Source organism: Carassius carassius, chromosome 2 (assembly GCF_963082965.1).
Source record: "Carassius carassius chromosome 2, fCarCar2.1, whole genome shotgun sequence".
Lineage (NCBI taxonomy): Eukaryota > Metazoa > Chordata > Actinopteri > Cypriniformes > Cyprinidae > Carassius > Carassius carassius.
The window spans coordinates 20,078,130-20,092,897 of NC_081756.1; the positions used below are offsets into that span (position 1 = coordinate 20,078,130).

Genomic DNA, 14,768 nt, shown 5'->3' on the forward strand with positions numbered 1-14,768 from the left:
TAAAAATAAAGTATGGCGCACGTCCTGAAAAGTGACACTGATGTAAGTTCAAGTGTTTGTTTGTCTACAGTGTTTGGTTTTAGTAGATTATTCAGTGCTATAAAAATGGGATGTGGGGTCATGATTGTGTACTTGCATTTGGGTCTGCGGGAGTAGAACCTTGACACCATGGTTCCAGCTCACGATCACTACTGCGCTGACTCCGGCTCCAAACGTCATCAGCAAAACATGACAGCAGCCATTTCTGGGACATTTAGGTTTCATTTCAGTGAAAAGAAGTGGAGATCTGCATTCAAATTATGCTGTCATTTACTTATTGCCATGCTGTTACAAAGTTAACCTATGCATGGCTTTCAACTATACAGCACAAGATGTTAGCCAGAATGACTCAGTCACCATTAATTTTCATTGCATCTCTTTTTTTTCCATTGAGCATCTTGTTTTGTATTTCACAGAAAAAAGTCATACAGGTATGGGACCACATGACTATGAATAAATAAAGACACCATTTCTGGGTGAACCATGCTTTTTGGGGGGCACTCAGGGTTTAAGTTTAAGAATAAACCACCAATTTATCTTAGGTATTGTTGCAGCATATGCTACAGAACAACAAATTCAAACATGCATAAATGGCTGTCAACAGGGTCAACATACATGTTCCCTCCTGACTGCTTGCTCCGCTGACTGTCTATCTGCTGCCGAACTCTGCCTGGATCTGGTTTTCCCATTTTGCTGAGCGGTGCCAGCCCGAGTTATTTTCTGTTCATTCTCAGCTCATTCTAGGGCTGTGCGAATAATGGAAATCGTCATAAAATCACGATTTGAGCGTGAGCGATTTCTAAATCAATTTATAGAGAGTCAGACATGAATCCCAAAGTTTGCGAGTTTGAATCTCAGTACTAGCAGGGACTAGCCTATAGGTCGGGGAGAGTGAATGAACAACACTCTCTTTCACTTTCAATAATCAACATTGGGGTGAGACCCTTGAGCAGTGGTCTCAGTGAACCCCCAACTGCTCCCCAGGTGCCGCAGCAAATATGGCTGCCCACTGCTCTGGGTGTTCACTACTCACTGCGGTGTGTGTGTGTGCACTTGGATGGGTTAAATGCAGAGCTCAAATTCCGAGTATTGGACACAGTACTTGGCTACACGTCTATTTAAATGTGTTGTTCAATGAATGTAATTAGTGATGTAATATTGACCCACAAGAGGGCAGCATAACATAAACATAAAGTTACAGCTCATTCTATGTCATGTTTTCTCATTTCTGAGTCTCTAGCAACAATTATAGCCTCTTGATATGTTTGTTTTTGGGTTTAAACTTCTTAAGTAAGAGTATAATAAACTTGTTAAAGTATATAATTTTAATTAAGCAATTATATATATATATATATATATATATATATATATATATATATACTTTTTTTTTTAATACACCCCCAAAAAACATGAACATGGGTTTTAATATGCTATATGTTGTTTGCAGAGATTTGAGTATGAGTGAGTATGACATGGTAAACAGTGATGCCTTTGTGGATATCAATAATCATCATTAGCACATGCAGTAATCAGATTGACAGCATGGAAGGAGAGAGAGAGAGAAAGAGAGAGAGAGAGAGAGAGAGAGAGAGCAGGGAGTAATAGTACTAACTGAGCTGGCTTCACTGCAGTATCCTCCTGTCTACAGGACCACGGCTACCGCAGCACTGATAGGCTTGGATACTTAGCGAGAGACAGCGACCAAACCCTTCTTCCCCCCTCTCTCTCTTCTCCTCTTTCTCAATCTCTTGTGTCTCTCTCTGCTGTAGTAGAGACTGCAGGCTGCACACACTCAGTGAGTCCTCTCTCTCTCTGTCCTGCTGTCTCACTCAGCGTTTCAGGAACAGAAACGGACTCTTCTGCACTGTTCTCTGCATGACTGTCACAAAGGTAAGCGTGTGCTAGAGCGTGTGAGGCTGGGAGGGGCTGCAGGGTTTGGGCTTCACTGCAGTGGGATGTTCTGCTGAATCTGTGACTGTAGTGTACCGCAGTGCCGGACAGGTGGAAAGTGTTTGTTAATGCAGGTGAATCTTATGCCTGCTGGATTTGCTGTGCAGTACAAAAATCTATGTGTGGTTGTCCAGCTGCCTCCCTGTGAGTGTTTGATATGTGAGTGCCTGTCCCGCAGTAGGGCAGTGGGTCTTGGCTGGGTGAGGCATGTTTATGTGTGTGTAGGTGTGTGTGTGTGTGTGTGTGTGTGTGCGTGTATATGTGTGCAGCTTTAGCAGACTGATTATGATGTGGAGCTCTTAATCCAGTGCTGTCCTGCATAAAGCCTGAGCTGTGCTTTTTTTCCGAGGAGAAACTGAGCATGTCACATCACATACTACAGTGTGCGTGACAGTTATAAAAAGGAAAAAGAGGAAATGAACACAATGAGAAGGGGTAGGCCAAGGGATATAGGGAGAATTCAGGTCAACTGGGCCACTTTTTGACATTATTATTTTATTTTGACATAGATTATAATGTCAATTTAACTGAATTCATTTTATAAGTATGAATGTGGATCAGGCTAATTATGTCTTTATTGTTCTTGTTTGTATGTTTATAAAAGTGTTTTAAGTTTGACTTATGTCATTTGAGTCTCAGAGCTGTCATGAGCTGCTGGCTAACTGAATTAAATTCATAAAAGTTGGACTAACTAAATAACTCTATGAAATTATCTTAAATGCAGTACACAATCAAACAGATTTGTAAAGTCTGTAAAGCTGGCAACATACCTGGACTAAGCCTGATATTGTAGAGATAAACACAAAGAGACATTGTTTATAAGACAAATATACTGTGTATGTGTTTATGCATTGTATATATATATATATATATATATATATATATATATATCAATATATATATATATATATAGTACAGACCAAAAGTTATTTTAATGTAAATTATTATTTTAATGTAAATTATTATAAATTATTTTTACTATTTTTAATGTTTCAAAGACGTTTCTTCTGCTCATCAAGCATGCATTTATTTGATCAAAAATACAGAAAAAACTGTAATATTGTGAAATATTATTACAACTTAAAATAATAGTTTTCTAATTGAATATACTTAAAAAAAATAATTTATTCCTGTGATGCAAAGCTGAATTTTCAGCATCATTTCTCCAGCCTTCAGTGTCACATGTAACATCCAGTCTATCACATGATCATTTAGAAATCATTCTAATATTCTGATTTATCATGAGTGTTGGAAACAGTTCTGCTGTCTAATATATTTGATGAATAAAAGGTTAAAAAGAACTGCATTTATTAAAAAAAAAAGAATTTTTTCTAATAATATATATTCTAATAATATATTTTCTTTACTATCACTTTTTATCAATTTAACACATCCTTGCTGAATAAAAGTATTGATTTTATTAAAAGAAAAGAAAGAAAAAAAAATTACTGACCCCAAATTACTGACCAGTAGTGTATATTGTTACTACAAAATATTTATATTTTAAAAACATAGCTTCTTTTTTTTTTTTTTTTTTACTTTTTATTCATCAAAGTATCCTAAAAAGTATCACATGTTCTAAAAAAATATTAAGCAGCAGAACTGTTTCCAACTTTGATAATGAATCATCATATTAGAATGATTTCTAAAGGATCATGTGATAATGATCCTAAAAATTCAGCTTTGCATCACACAAATAAATGATAATTTAAAGTATAATAAATTTAAAAACAATTATTTTAAATTGTAATAATATATCACAATATTACATTTTTTTCTGTATTTTTGATCAAATAAATGCAGGCTTGATGAGCAGAAGAAACTTCTTTCAAAAACATTAAAAATAGTAATGTTTCCAAACTTTTGGTCTGTACTGTATATATATATATATATATATATATATATATATATATATATATATATATGTGTGTGTGTGTGTGTGTGTGTGTGTGTTTTGTATGTAAAATCTATAATAAATAATTATATTATATTATATTATACAGTATTATATTATTACTCAGAGTTGCAGTTTTTCTTCATTTATGCAATGAATATCTCACTTAAATCTCAGTCAATGTCAGTATTCATGCAGTGATGTGTGTTGCAGTTATGCCTGGCAGAATTACTGGCTTGACGCAGGTGCTGACTGTGTAAGAATTGATGTGTGTGTGTGTGTGTGTGTTTTGCTCTGATGGAGAAGGGTGAGATGTTGAGTGGGGGTTCGAGTGATGGGTACTGTACAGAGCTAAATGACCTTGCAGTGTTTGTGCATGTGTACTTACTGAGCAGAACAGCACTCTGTGTCAGACAGTGAGAGACAGAGAGCGATTCCACTCAAGAGTGCGTCTGCATGTGAGAGTGAGCGCACATATAGACTAGTGTTTAACCACACTGCTGTGTGGCAGGATATCTTCACAGACTCTTTGGACTGAAATGGTCACACACCCAGACTGTCATGAACAGGACAGGATGCATCTCTCACTGCAGGGCTATAAAACAGCTGTCTGCACGTCACTTCCTGTCACACACAGCGCAATGCGATAATTAATAAATCACTGTGGATGTTAATTTCATACAGTTTATGAATTAAAGGCAAAAAAGTCTCATGAAAGAAGGAAAGCAAAATATTGTATTCAGAAAAAATGTGTCTCTCACACAGTCTAAGAAAAGTCCCCATATAACAGGTGTTAGAACAAACTAGCACTAATTTACAGCACATACAACTGGCACAGACTATTTTAGTTAAATATTAACCGATATATAAAAAAATAAAAATGGTAGCCCGCTAGTGGTAGCATTTTTAAAAAAAAAAACAAAAAAAAAACTTTGGAAATTATAAGATTTTTAAAAAATCAATCAGATTAGTCAGGCACCACAAAGTTACTCCCTTAATCCCATACCACACTAACTTAAAAGGTATAAAATCTACCAAAACATTGTAATCAATTACATATTAAGAGGCAAAGAAAGCTGGAGGGTTGGATGGAGGAGGGGTAAGAGATAATTCTGTCTGAGTCTAAGGTCAACGCATGAAACCCTCATGCCTTTGTTTAAAACTTAGCATATTTTTCACCCTGGGACACCCATTTAGTCTGATAGAAATGCCAACAGGCATCAGATTCTCCAGTGAATATTTTCCCCAATATCAATGCACAGAGCCAGACAGACATTGCATGTTCAATATCACTGAATGTGCTGTGAGTGTATTTACTGGGGGATTGTGAGAAGGGTCCTCATCTATGGTGTATGTGGGTGGCTTTGCACATGTCTGCATGTCATTAGGTCGAGATGCAGGTAGGAAGTCTCACATATCAAATGCACAGAAACACACTTGTCAGGAGTGTTTAAGTGACTGAGAAGACACTGCGTAGGTAGGAGGACTGATAACTTGTTCATTATAATTTCAGAGAAAAAAAGTCCATGTATTAAACAGTGTTTGTCAGTAATTAAATAACTTTATGAACAATGCTATAATGACTTCATTTAATCGAGTATCATATCATCAGAACTTCATTGTTTTGTTTATTTATTATTGTTTTTAGAACAACAACAAAATATGCACAAAAATATTAATGACTCATTCTACACTACATAGATTTTTGTCCAATCAAATGCTCTCTAGAACAAAAAAAGAGGCTCTTCCTCTAATACAACCCAAATTCCGGAAAAGTTGGGACGTTTTTTAAATTTTAATAAAATGAAAACTAAAGGAATTTCAAATCACATGAGCCAATATTTTATTCACAATAGAACATAGATAACGTAGCAAATGTTTAAACTGAGAAATTTTACACTTTTATCCACTTAATTAGCTCATTTAAAATTTAATGCCTGCTACAGGTCTCAAAAAACTTGGCACGGGGGCAACAAATGGCTAAAAAAGCAAGCAGTTTTGAAAAGATTCAGCTGGGAGAACATCTAGTTAATTGATATCAGGTCTGTAACATGATTAGCTATAAAAGCTTTGTCTTAGAGAAGCAGAGTCTCTCAGAAGTAAAGATGGGCAGAGGCTCTCCAATCTGTGAAAGACTGCGTAAAAAAATTGTGGAAAACTTTAAAAACAATGTTCCTCAACGTCAAATTGCAAAGGCTTTGCAAATCTCATCATCTACAGTGCATAACATCATCAAAAGATTCAGAGAAACTGGAGAAATCTCTGTGCGTAAGGGACAAGGCCGAAGACCTTTATTGGATGCCCGTGGTCTTCGGGCTCTCAGACGACACTGCATCACTCATCGGCATGATTGTGTCAATGACATTACTAAATGGGCCCAGGAATACTTTCAGAAACCACTGTCGGTAAACACAATCCGCCGTGCCATCAGCAGATGCCAACTAAAGCTCTATCATGCAAAAAGGAAGCCATATGTGAACATGGTCCAGAAGCGTCGTCGTGTCCTGTGGGCCAAGGCTCATTTAAAATGGACTATTTCAAAGTGGAATAGTGTTTTATGGTCAGACGAGTCCAAATTTGACATTCTTGTTGGAAATCACGGACGCCGTGTCCTCCGGGCTAAAGAGGAGGGAGACCTTCCAGCATGTTATCAGCGTTCAGTTCAAAAGCCAGCATCTCTGATGGTATGGGGGTGCAGAAGTGCATACGGTATGGGTAGCTTGCATGTTTTGGAAGGCTCTGTGAATGCTGAAAGGTATATAAAGGTTTTAGAGCAACATATGCTTCCCTCCAAACAACGTCTACTTCAGGGAAGGCCTTGTTTATTTCAGCAGGACAATGCAAAACCACATACTGCAGCTATAACAACAGCATTGGCTTCGTCGTAGAAGAGTCCGGGTGCTAACCTGGCCTGCCTGCAGTCCAGATCTTTCACCTATAGAGAACATTTGGCGCATCATTAAACGAAAAATACCACGAACTCTTCAGCAGCTGGAAATCTATATAAGGCAAGAATGGGACCAAATTCCAACAGCAAAACTCCAGCAACTCATAGCCTCAATGCCCAGACGTCTTCAAACTGTTTTAAAAATGAAAAGGAGATGCTACACCATGGTAAACGTGCCCCGTCCCAACTATTTTGAGACCTGTAGCAGAAATCAAAATTGAAATGAGCTCATTTTGTGCATAAAATTGTAAACTTTCTCAGTTTAAACATTTGCTATGTTATCTATGTTCTATTGTGAATAAAATATTGGCTCATGTGATTTGAAAGTCTTTTAGTTTTCATTTTATTAAAATTTAAAAAACGTCCCAACTTTTCCAGAATTCGGGTTGTATTATCTTCAGCAACTAGCAAGTAGCAAAGCATGGTGACATAACTAAAGCAATGAAATGAAATTAAATGATATAAAAGAAAAAAAGAGTAAAAGAAAAGAAAAGAAACAGACCCTTTAATGTCCTGCCCAAGTTTCCATCTCAATATTAATCATACTTCCCCTACAGGATATTTCAGCAAAGCTTAAATACAGTCCAAAAAAATGACAACAAAACTGTTTGGTTTGTCTAGTGTAGGTTTGTTTCAATACATGCACTTATACAAAAAAATCATTTTCTAATGGCTAAAAATCCACCATAGAATATATTATAGAACAGAAATAACCAATAGAGGCAGGCCTGGATTAGATTCTGTAGTTTTTCTTTTATCCTCAGAGGGAATCTTATAATCTGGACTGAATTTGCAGGCTATTGTGCCCTATGCAAGCAGTGTGAACACGTGCTGAGAAGAGTCACATTTGGTCCAAGTCCTAACAGCTTAGCAACACCAACACCAACCTCCCGCTGGCCAACGTGCTTATGCAGAAAACATCTAATAATGAACAAAAACTAAAAAGTCTGGCACTTTAAGTCAACTTTTTTATTGTTTTTATGAAGCTGAGAAAGTGCAAAACAATGTATTAATTGATGCAGATATGATAATGCCCTTGTCAATATTATGTAGACGTATATGAACAATATGCTCTAACTCCACAGAGACTGAGAGTTTCATTGGGACTCTCTTTAGAAAAGGAAAGGAGATCATGTCATTTATAAATATCCTGCTCGGCTCCTGGAGAGCTGTAGTGAACGTGAGGGAGAGACACTGGGAAGAGGATGTGCTTCCTGTGGTCCTGGGCTGTAGATAAACAGCAGCTGTGAGGCATCAGTGTGTGATGTTCACACTATCTTATAATTCTCATTGTCTGTGTTTGCATTTTTTTCACTCATACTCTAAGGCACAGAAACGAGAAAATATTATATTAATATTCTTGGTTTAAGATATCTGTATCTATTGCAACTGCAATCCTAGACGCATAGACATATACACGCACTCACAAGCTGTAGAGTCAAGAAGAAAGAGTCACTATGTAAAACCCCTCCTCGGTGTGACGCTGCTCTGCTCTGATTGGTCCAATGACCCAGTCTGTTGTGATTGGTCTACTGCAAGCAGCGCATGTCGGAAACAGAGCACCCATCACCATTACTGAATTACGGCTTATCAATAATACATCCTATTATAATAATAATAGTGCTTCACTCTGTTACTCTGTTAAAGAGAGAAAAAAATTTGTTTTACTCGTACAGCTGCGAATTTAAAACGACTCGTTTCAGTGGTTCAGAGTTGACTTTTCGGGGGGACAATAACATTATTTATGATGCACTTTCAGCTTTACAATGTTGCAGACTGTTTACATCCACATACAACTACATTACACACTACATGAAATGTAATTTTCAAAAATCCATAATAGGAGCACTTTAATATTGTGTCCCTATGTGTAAGAGGTCCACATTTGAACACGGGACCAGAAAAGGAAACGCTACAGCCTACACAAGTCAAACAATGTGGGAGAGGGAACTAAAGCATGACAGCATGAGTGGGTCAAATGCTTCCGTTCTCAAGATTTCAACATGCTTCTCCTACTAACACAGTCTCATGAAAATGGAGCTTGTTATCTGTAATGCAGTACTGCAACACATTCCATTGAGTGATCCCACTCACCAAAGACTCTTTTCATTTTAGAGGTGAACAGCAATCGGCTGCAGTAAAATGCTGGTAAATTACACATTTTCTCCCATGCATGTTTTATGACAGGTTTGGTGCAGTAATGCCACCAAAATTAAGAAGCGCATTCCATTGAGAAAAAAATGCCCCGCACAAGCTAAATCTATTCTGGCTGTCATAATAAAAGTGAAATGTGAAAATTAATGAAATTTGTCAATTACAGCATTATATTAAAATCTGCTCATGTTGCATTAGATTTCTTTTTATGCGTTATTTGCAGCTTTGAGTATTATTAACCAATCATACACATTTCTGTTGATTTTCTCATCGCAATGTGCAATCAGAGGTGTTCTGTTTCATCAACAATTTTTTTACTGCATGCATACTGACTGAACTCTGAATCTGAACATACTGACTGAATCTCTGCACTCTCATGAATTCTCTCATCATAAACAATGTGCAGATGCAATGTAAGTAAGAGATCCATTTTGAAATGGTTCTTGCAAAAATGTATCATTCACGCTAGACTGAAGTCATGGACTGCTTTAATGTTCTTTGCTCGCTGTCTTTATATAATATATTCTCATTTAAAAAAAAAAATTAATGTACATGTCAGGTTTCCTGTCACTTTTGTGTTGTTGTAATTCCACACCTTACCCTCTATGAGTTAATCAAAACAAAGAATAGACTGCATACCAATACTGTACATACATAAAGACAATGTGGGGATGTGACACTTCAGGGTGGCGCACACGTTCCACACAATATACAGTAATCCAATTGCCTGATAATAAAATTTCACTCGGATCTGCCATTATAAATCTTGATATGCTCAGCTCCTTTACAAGAAATTTAAGATAAAATTTCAGATTTCATTTAAGATGAATTTGAAATTTAGGCAGGAAAAAAATCATTTAAAATTTATTTTCATCTATTAAATTTGTTTCCATCATAGTGTATGTGCACGTCTTCATACAGAATCTCAACCTAAGCAAATGTTTTTTATATACATTTTTAAAGTTTTTTTAATGTAATATTCCGAATTTGCAGAAAAACACCAAAGCCCAGCTCATGCAGAATCTGTTCCGGCAGATTTCCACAGAACTAAAATGCCAGTCAATCCTAATTGTTTGCACGTTTATTAAATATTATAGCAAACTTTGTGATTCCAGATATTAATAATAGTCTAGTACTCGCATCTTGGTTTAACACAGATTCGCCTTCCTCCACAAAATAAGTACAGAAATTGTGAAAAAAGATAGCAGATTCCATCTGGGCCTGGTCATAAGAGAGAAAGCACAATGAGAACATTATGAAAATGTTTTTGATACTTCAGGCTGAAGTAAACAATACCTACAAGTTGTCTGAGGTTATTGCCGCTTAAAAGGAAAAAGAGAGCAGCTTTTTTGTGAGCAGAAAGAAAAAGAGAGGTCAGCTGAGCACTGTGAAGGTTCACATTCCTTCCCAGCATTCTCTGGCCCTCAGCAGTGTTTTTTAAAGTGATATTCCAAAACCCCAAGCCTTTTATTTTCTTAGAAAATGCATCAGTGAGAAAGTCCAAAGGAGCAAAAGGAGTGTGTGTGTTTAGGAAAAATGTGCACATTCACAACAGCATGGGATAGCTATTCCAGCAAGAGTGATCAATATTATTATAAACACCAGCCAGAACATGATAACATACAATCATTTCATTCAAATTCAGTTCTATATCAAATCTGTACACTCTCTATTGCAATAAGGCCAACAAAATCATTCTCGAATTTTAGAAATCAGGATGGAAAATATGGGCTGAATAGAAAGCAAACTTGGCATGAGAAATGCATTACATGTATTACAGTCCTCAGGAAGAAAGTCAGTGTTGTGGAAGGCAATTTAAAGAGGCATGAATCTAACCCCATGTGATCCAGGACTTACGGCAGCCCAGACTTCCTTCAGGCAGTTTTCAGAGCGCTTAGCTCTGCTTCCAGCCTCAAATTAATCAAACTTCACTGACTAAACAAATCCCACACAACAAAACAGAGCTGGAGGGCTTAGAGAAAGATACAGGTTGAAGGACAAAAGAGAAATGTGAAAGAGTGAGAAACAAAAAGAAGCATAAAGAAGACACTAGAGAGGATGTCTAAGAAAAAATGTGAGACTATGTTGTGGACATTTTCAGAGCAAAACAAAAATCACTGCTTGACAGGGCCTGAGGCCTGGACAGACAGATCACCAGGTGGAGACCCACTGACACAGATTTCAGCTCTAACACTCCAACTGTTTATTGCATCTGTTTGGGAACCTACTCAAAAATATACCACTATTTAAAGACACAATCATCCAATCAACATTAACTGACTTTTTCAAGAGATCAAATCCATGCATGAGTCCAAAATGGGTCACATGATGTAGGACAGATAGGACACACACTTACGTGCATGCATTTGTGCGGAAATAGAAATCTGTCAATAAAGAAAATATATATATTTTTTCTGCTAATGACGTCAGTGACACAAATAGCAAGCACTACAGACAAGCTAAATGTCTTTAAATATCATACGGAGAGGCAAATTATATTTAATTACATTGAATTTCTTAAATTATATTTTGTATCTTAATTAATGATTTTTGTTGAATTTAAATTGAAGTTCATTTTACATTCCCTAAACAACCAATTAACAAAGAGCTTTCTCACGGGCCATCATAAAATACATTTGAACCTTTTGAAATCCACTGGTATGTCTTTAGACAGACGAATTTTTCTAATTTATTCTTTGAAATACAAGATTTTAGGTTATTAAAGAACAAACATCATAGTGTAGATTAATTAGAATAATCACTTTGCATGCAAATTCCTGCAGTTAAAGGTCTAATCCAGTGTTGCTCAGTTTTAGTCCTGGAGCACCACCAGCACTGCATATTTTGGATGTGTCCCTCATATGACAAACCCAGTTCATTTCATGAGCACTCTGCTAACAGGCTGAGGAGAATCTAAATGTGCAGCGCTGGGAGTTGCTCCAGGTCCAGAACTGGAAAAATACATCTAGCTTATAATTAAAAATTTTAATGACACAATCGATTTTACTAGTGCCAGGTTCTTTTTCAAGAGGCTGTTAAAAGCCTGAAATTGACTTACATTTTACCTGTTTAATACAAAATGAGGTTTAAAAGTCATTTTAAATTTTTCACTAGTGCACGTGTTAGATTACATTTCACAGAAATCACTGGTTTTGTCATTGAATGCTTCCTTAATAATCCCATCTCCCCTGATATTTTGCTTAATAGTTTTACTCAGCCTCTCACTCAGCCTCTCATACAGCTGTTTTATATTTGACACTAGCCTGAGCACATTTCAGAGCACACCTTGCAAAAGCCAGTTTTAGCTCAGAGTGCTAAGCTGGCGATCATGTTGAAACAGAATCCTGCCAGCAATGACAAACAGTCAGCAGAGATTAGCCAAGCAGGAACACAACAGGCTAATACGACATTGTCATGTCACTGTGGAAGGTCACGGTGCTCATCATCAGTGGCTGCGTAACACTATTACACGATGCCAGTCTCTGAGGTCTGGCTGATGTTGTTATAGCACCATCTGAAATGGCAGCGCTTTGTCTAAATCATTCACAGTGTGGCTTCTCAAGACTTATGGAAATATATACCAAAAGGCAGAAAAGGGTAGAATACAGTCATATAGAAATGAGTATACAGGGCAGGCATGTAGAAATATGAGTACAATCAAACAAAAATCAATCTACTAAATAAGAATAATCCATTACAAAACCTAGATTGACCACTATTCTTAGTATTGCTTATAGCTTTTACACAATGCTTAGGTTCTGGCACTGTGACTATTTTGGGTTTGGATGGGGTGTGTCTGGCTAATTTATCCAGGGCAGATGGCATGTCTTAGCCATGATTTTCCTCTTCTGTGTAGCACAGGAGCAGACTAGACAGGGAGCCAGAGACAGCAGGAGAGAAAGTCTGTCTAGTCAGCAAAGCATTGCCAAATCGGAAGCCTTAATCCAATTTATAAAGGGACTTTCTCCAAGACTGAGAATGCAGGAGAGGGACTAACTTATGCACAGCTTCCATAGCATTAGAAAGCACAACAGAGACTGAGAAGTACAAGGGATGAGACTTAGTAAAGTGTGAAAGCCACCAAATAATTATTTAATCTCATATAGGCAAAATTATTTACTTCAAATTGTCAAAATGCACATTAATGCTCTAAAGTTCAAAAGCTGTCATTGATATTTTCACACCAATGAGCATACATTAAATTAGCATTTTCAGGTGTTAATTTACATAAAATATGTCATTCTATAAAGAATTTGAATTTTTTAATTCAAATGCTGCTTATTTAGAACAGTATCTCAGAAGTATTTCTATGCCTTAAAATGCCTTATAATGTGTCTTAGCAGTGTGTGGACACAACCACCCTACAATGATAAAAATCCATACACTCTTTCTTTTTTTTTATCACCAGAAAACCTAAAAAGTCTCTATCTTCAAGCTGTATTGATTTTCTGAGTAGTATGACATCATACTGTTCAGGCCCCATCAGAGATGTTTTTGTCAAGGTAAAAAGTGTTTTACACGACCATTGAGGAGTTTTAACCAAAGTATGTTGCAGACATTTCATGAAGACCCTGAAGAATTATATCGAATTAAATCATTATATTATTATTAAAAAGTCAAAAGTGTATTGCAAAATTTCATTTTAAATATAAATGGTCTAGGAAGCACACCTTTAACAATTAGCCTACCTCATATATCAAGTATATATATTTTATATTAAAAATCTATATATTTTAAAGCCTATATGAATCATGATTCTTCAAAGAAAAAGAAAAAAAAATTAGAGAGCATGGATTAAATTTAGAATTATATTAAATTTTAGTTGTTTTGTTTTATTGTAATGCTTGTTTTGTCTGATTTCAAGTAATCTTGAGTCCACCACCTCCTGGATGTAAACAACTGATTTTTATCTTATATTGGATTATATGAAAATGCTTAAATCATTTGTTGCTTTAATAATATGTATGCTTTGTATGCATTTTATTTCATTTTATTTTAGGTTCGTTTTTAATGGTCATGACTTAAAACGAATAGTGCAAAACATGATGGTTTGATATCACATAAAGCCCAAAGTGGTGACCGTAAAGGGTCGCTACTATAATGTAAAGAATAACCATATAATTCCCATAGCTTAGTTATCCCATCTTGGCAATTTTATAGGCCCCACCCACAGCTGCTGACAGACTGTCCCATATTAGCATATCTCCACCCCCAGTCACCCTCCACCCAAAATTTTGTCCATGCTCGAGTAGCTGTAGCAGCAACGTCTCATAAGCAATGTAAGTGTGTTGTGGTTGGATGTAAAAGTGAACATAAGAGTCTTCATTTCCTCCCAAAATCAGAGCCACTGAGGATGACGCAGTGGATTAGTTTAATTTTTGAAGGAAAAGTGCCAAAGAATACAAAAAAGTAGCTCATTAGCATTTAAAGAGACATGGATTGAAATGGGTCACTGTGAACAGAGATGTTTTTGTCAAGGTAAAAAGTGTTTTACACGACCATTGAGGAGTTTTAACCAAAGTATGTTGCAGACATTTCATGAAGACCCTGAAGAATTATATCGACTTGTGGAAAATTGGCAATAACCTATTCTCACAGATTTCCATTTCTGTGAATTCCTGTAGAAACGTTGCTCAGCAAGTGAGGAAAAGATAGGCTGCACAGACTGTGAGGTTTAGTATTAAAATACTGTCACTGACAGAGCTTTTTTTTGTCGGGTTTGCTTGTCCCATGTGCTGTAACACTGTGGACAGTTTATCCAAGAAAAACATCTGACATCTTTAT

General features: G+C 36.4%; 1 protein-coding gene across 1 annotated transcript in view; it reads left to right on the forward strand.

Moving 5' to 3' along the window:
• The first annotated feature begins 1,679 nt into the window (after positions 1-1,679).
• Positions 1,680-14,768, forward strand: part of LOC132105855 (coronin-2B-like) — a 38,781-nt gene continuing 25,692 nt past the window's right edge. The window contains exon 1 of the mRNA XM_059511327.1: positions 1,680-1,929. Coding sequence (XP_059367310.1) covers positions 1,915-1,929 — 15 coding nt within the window. The 5' untranslated portion in view covers positions 1,680-1,914. The remainder of the gene's footprint in view (positions 1,930-14,768) is intronic.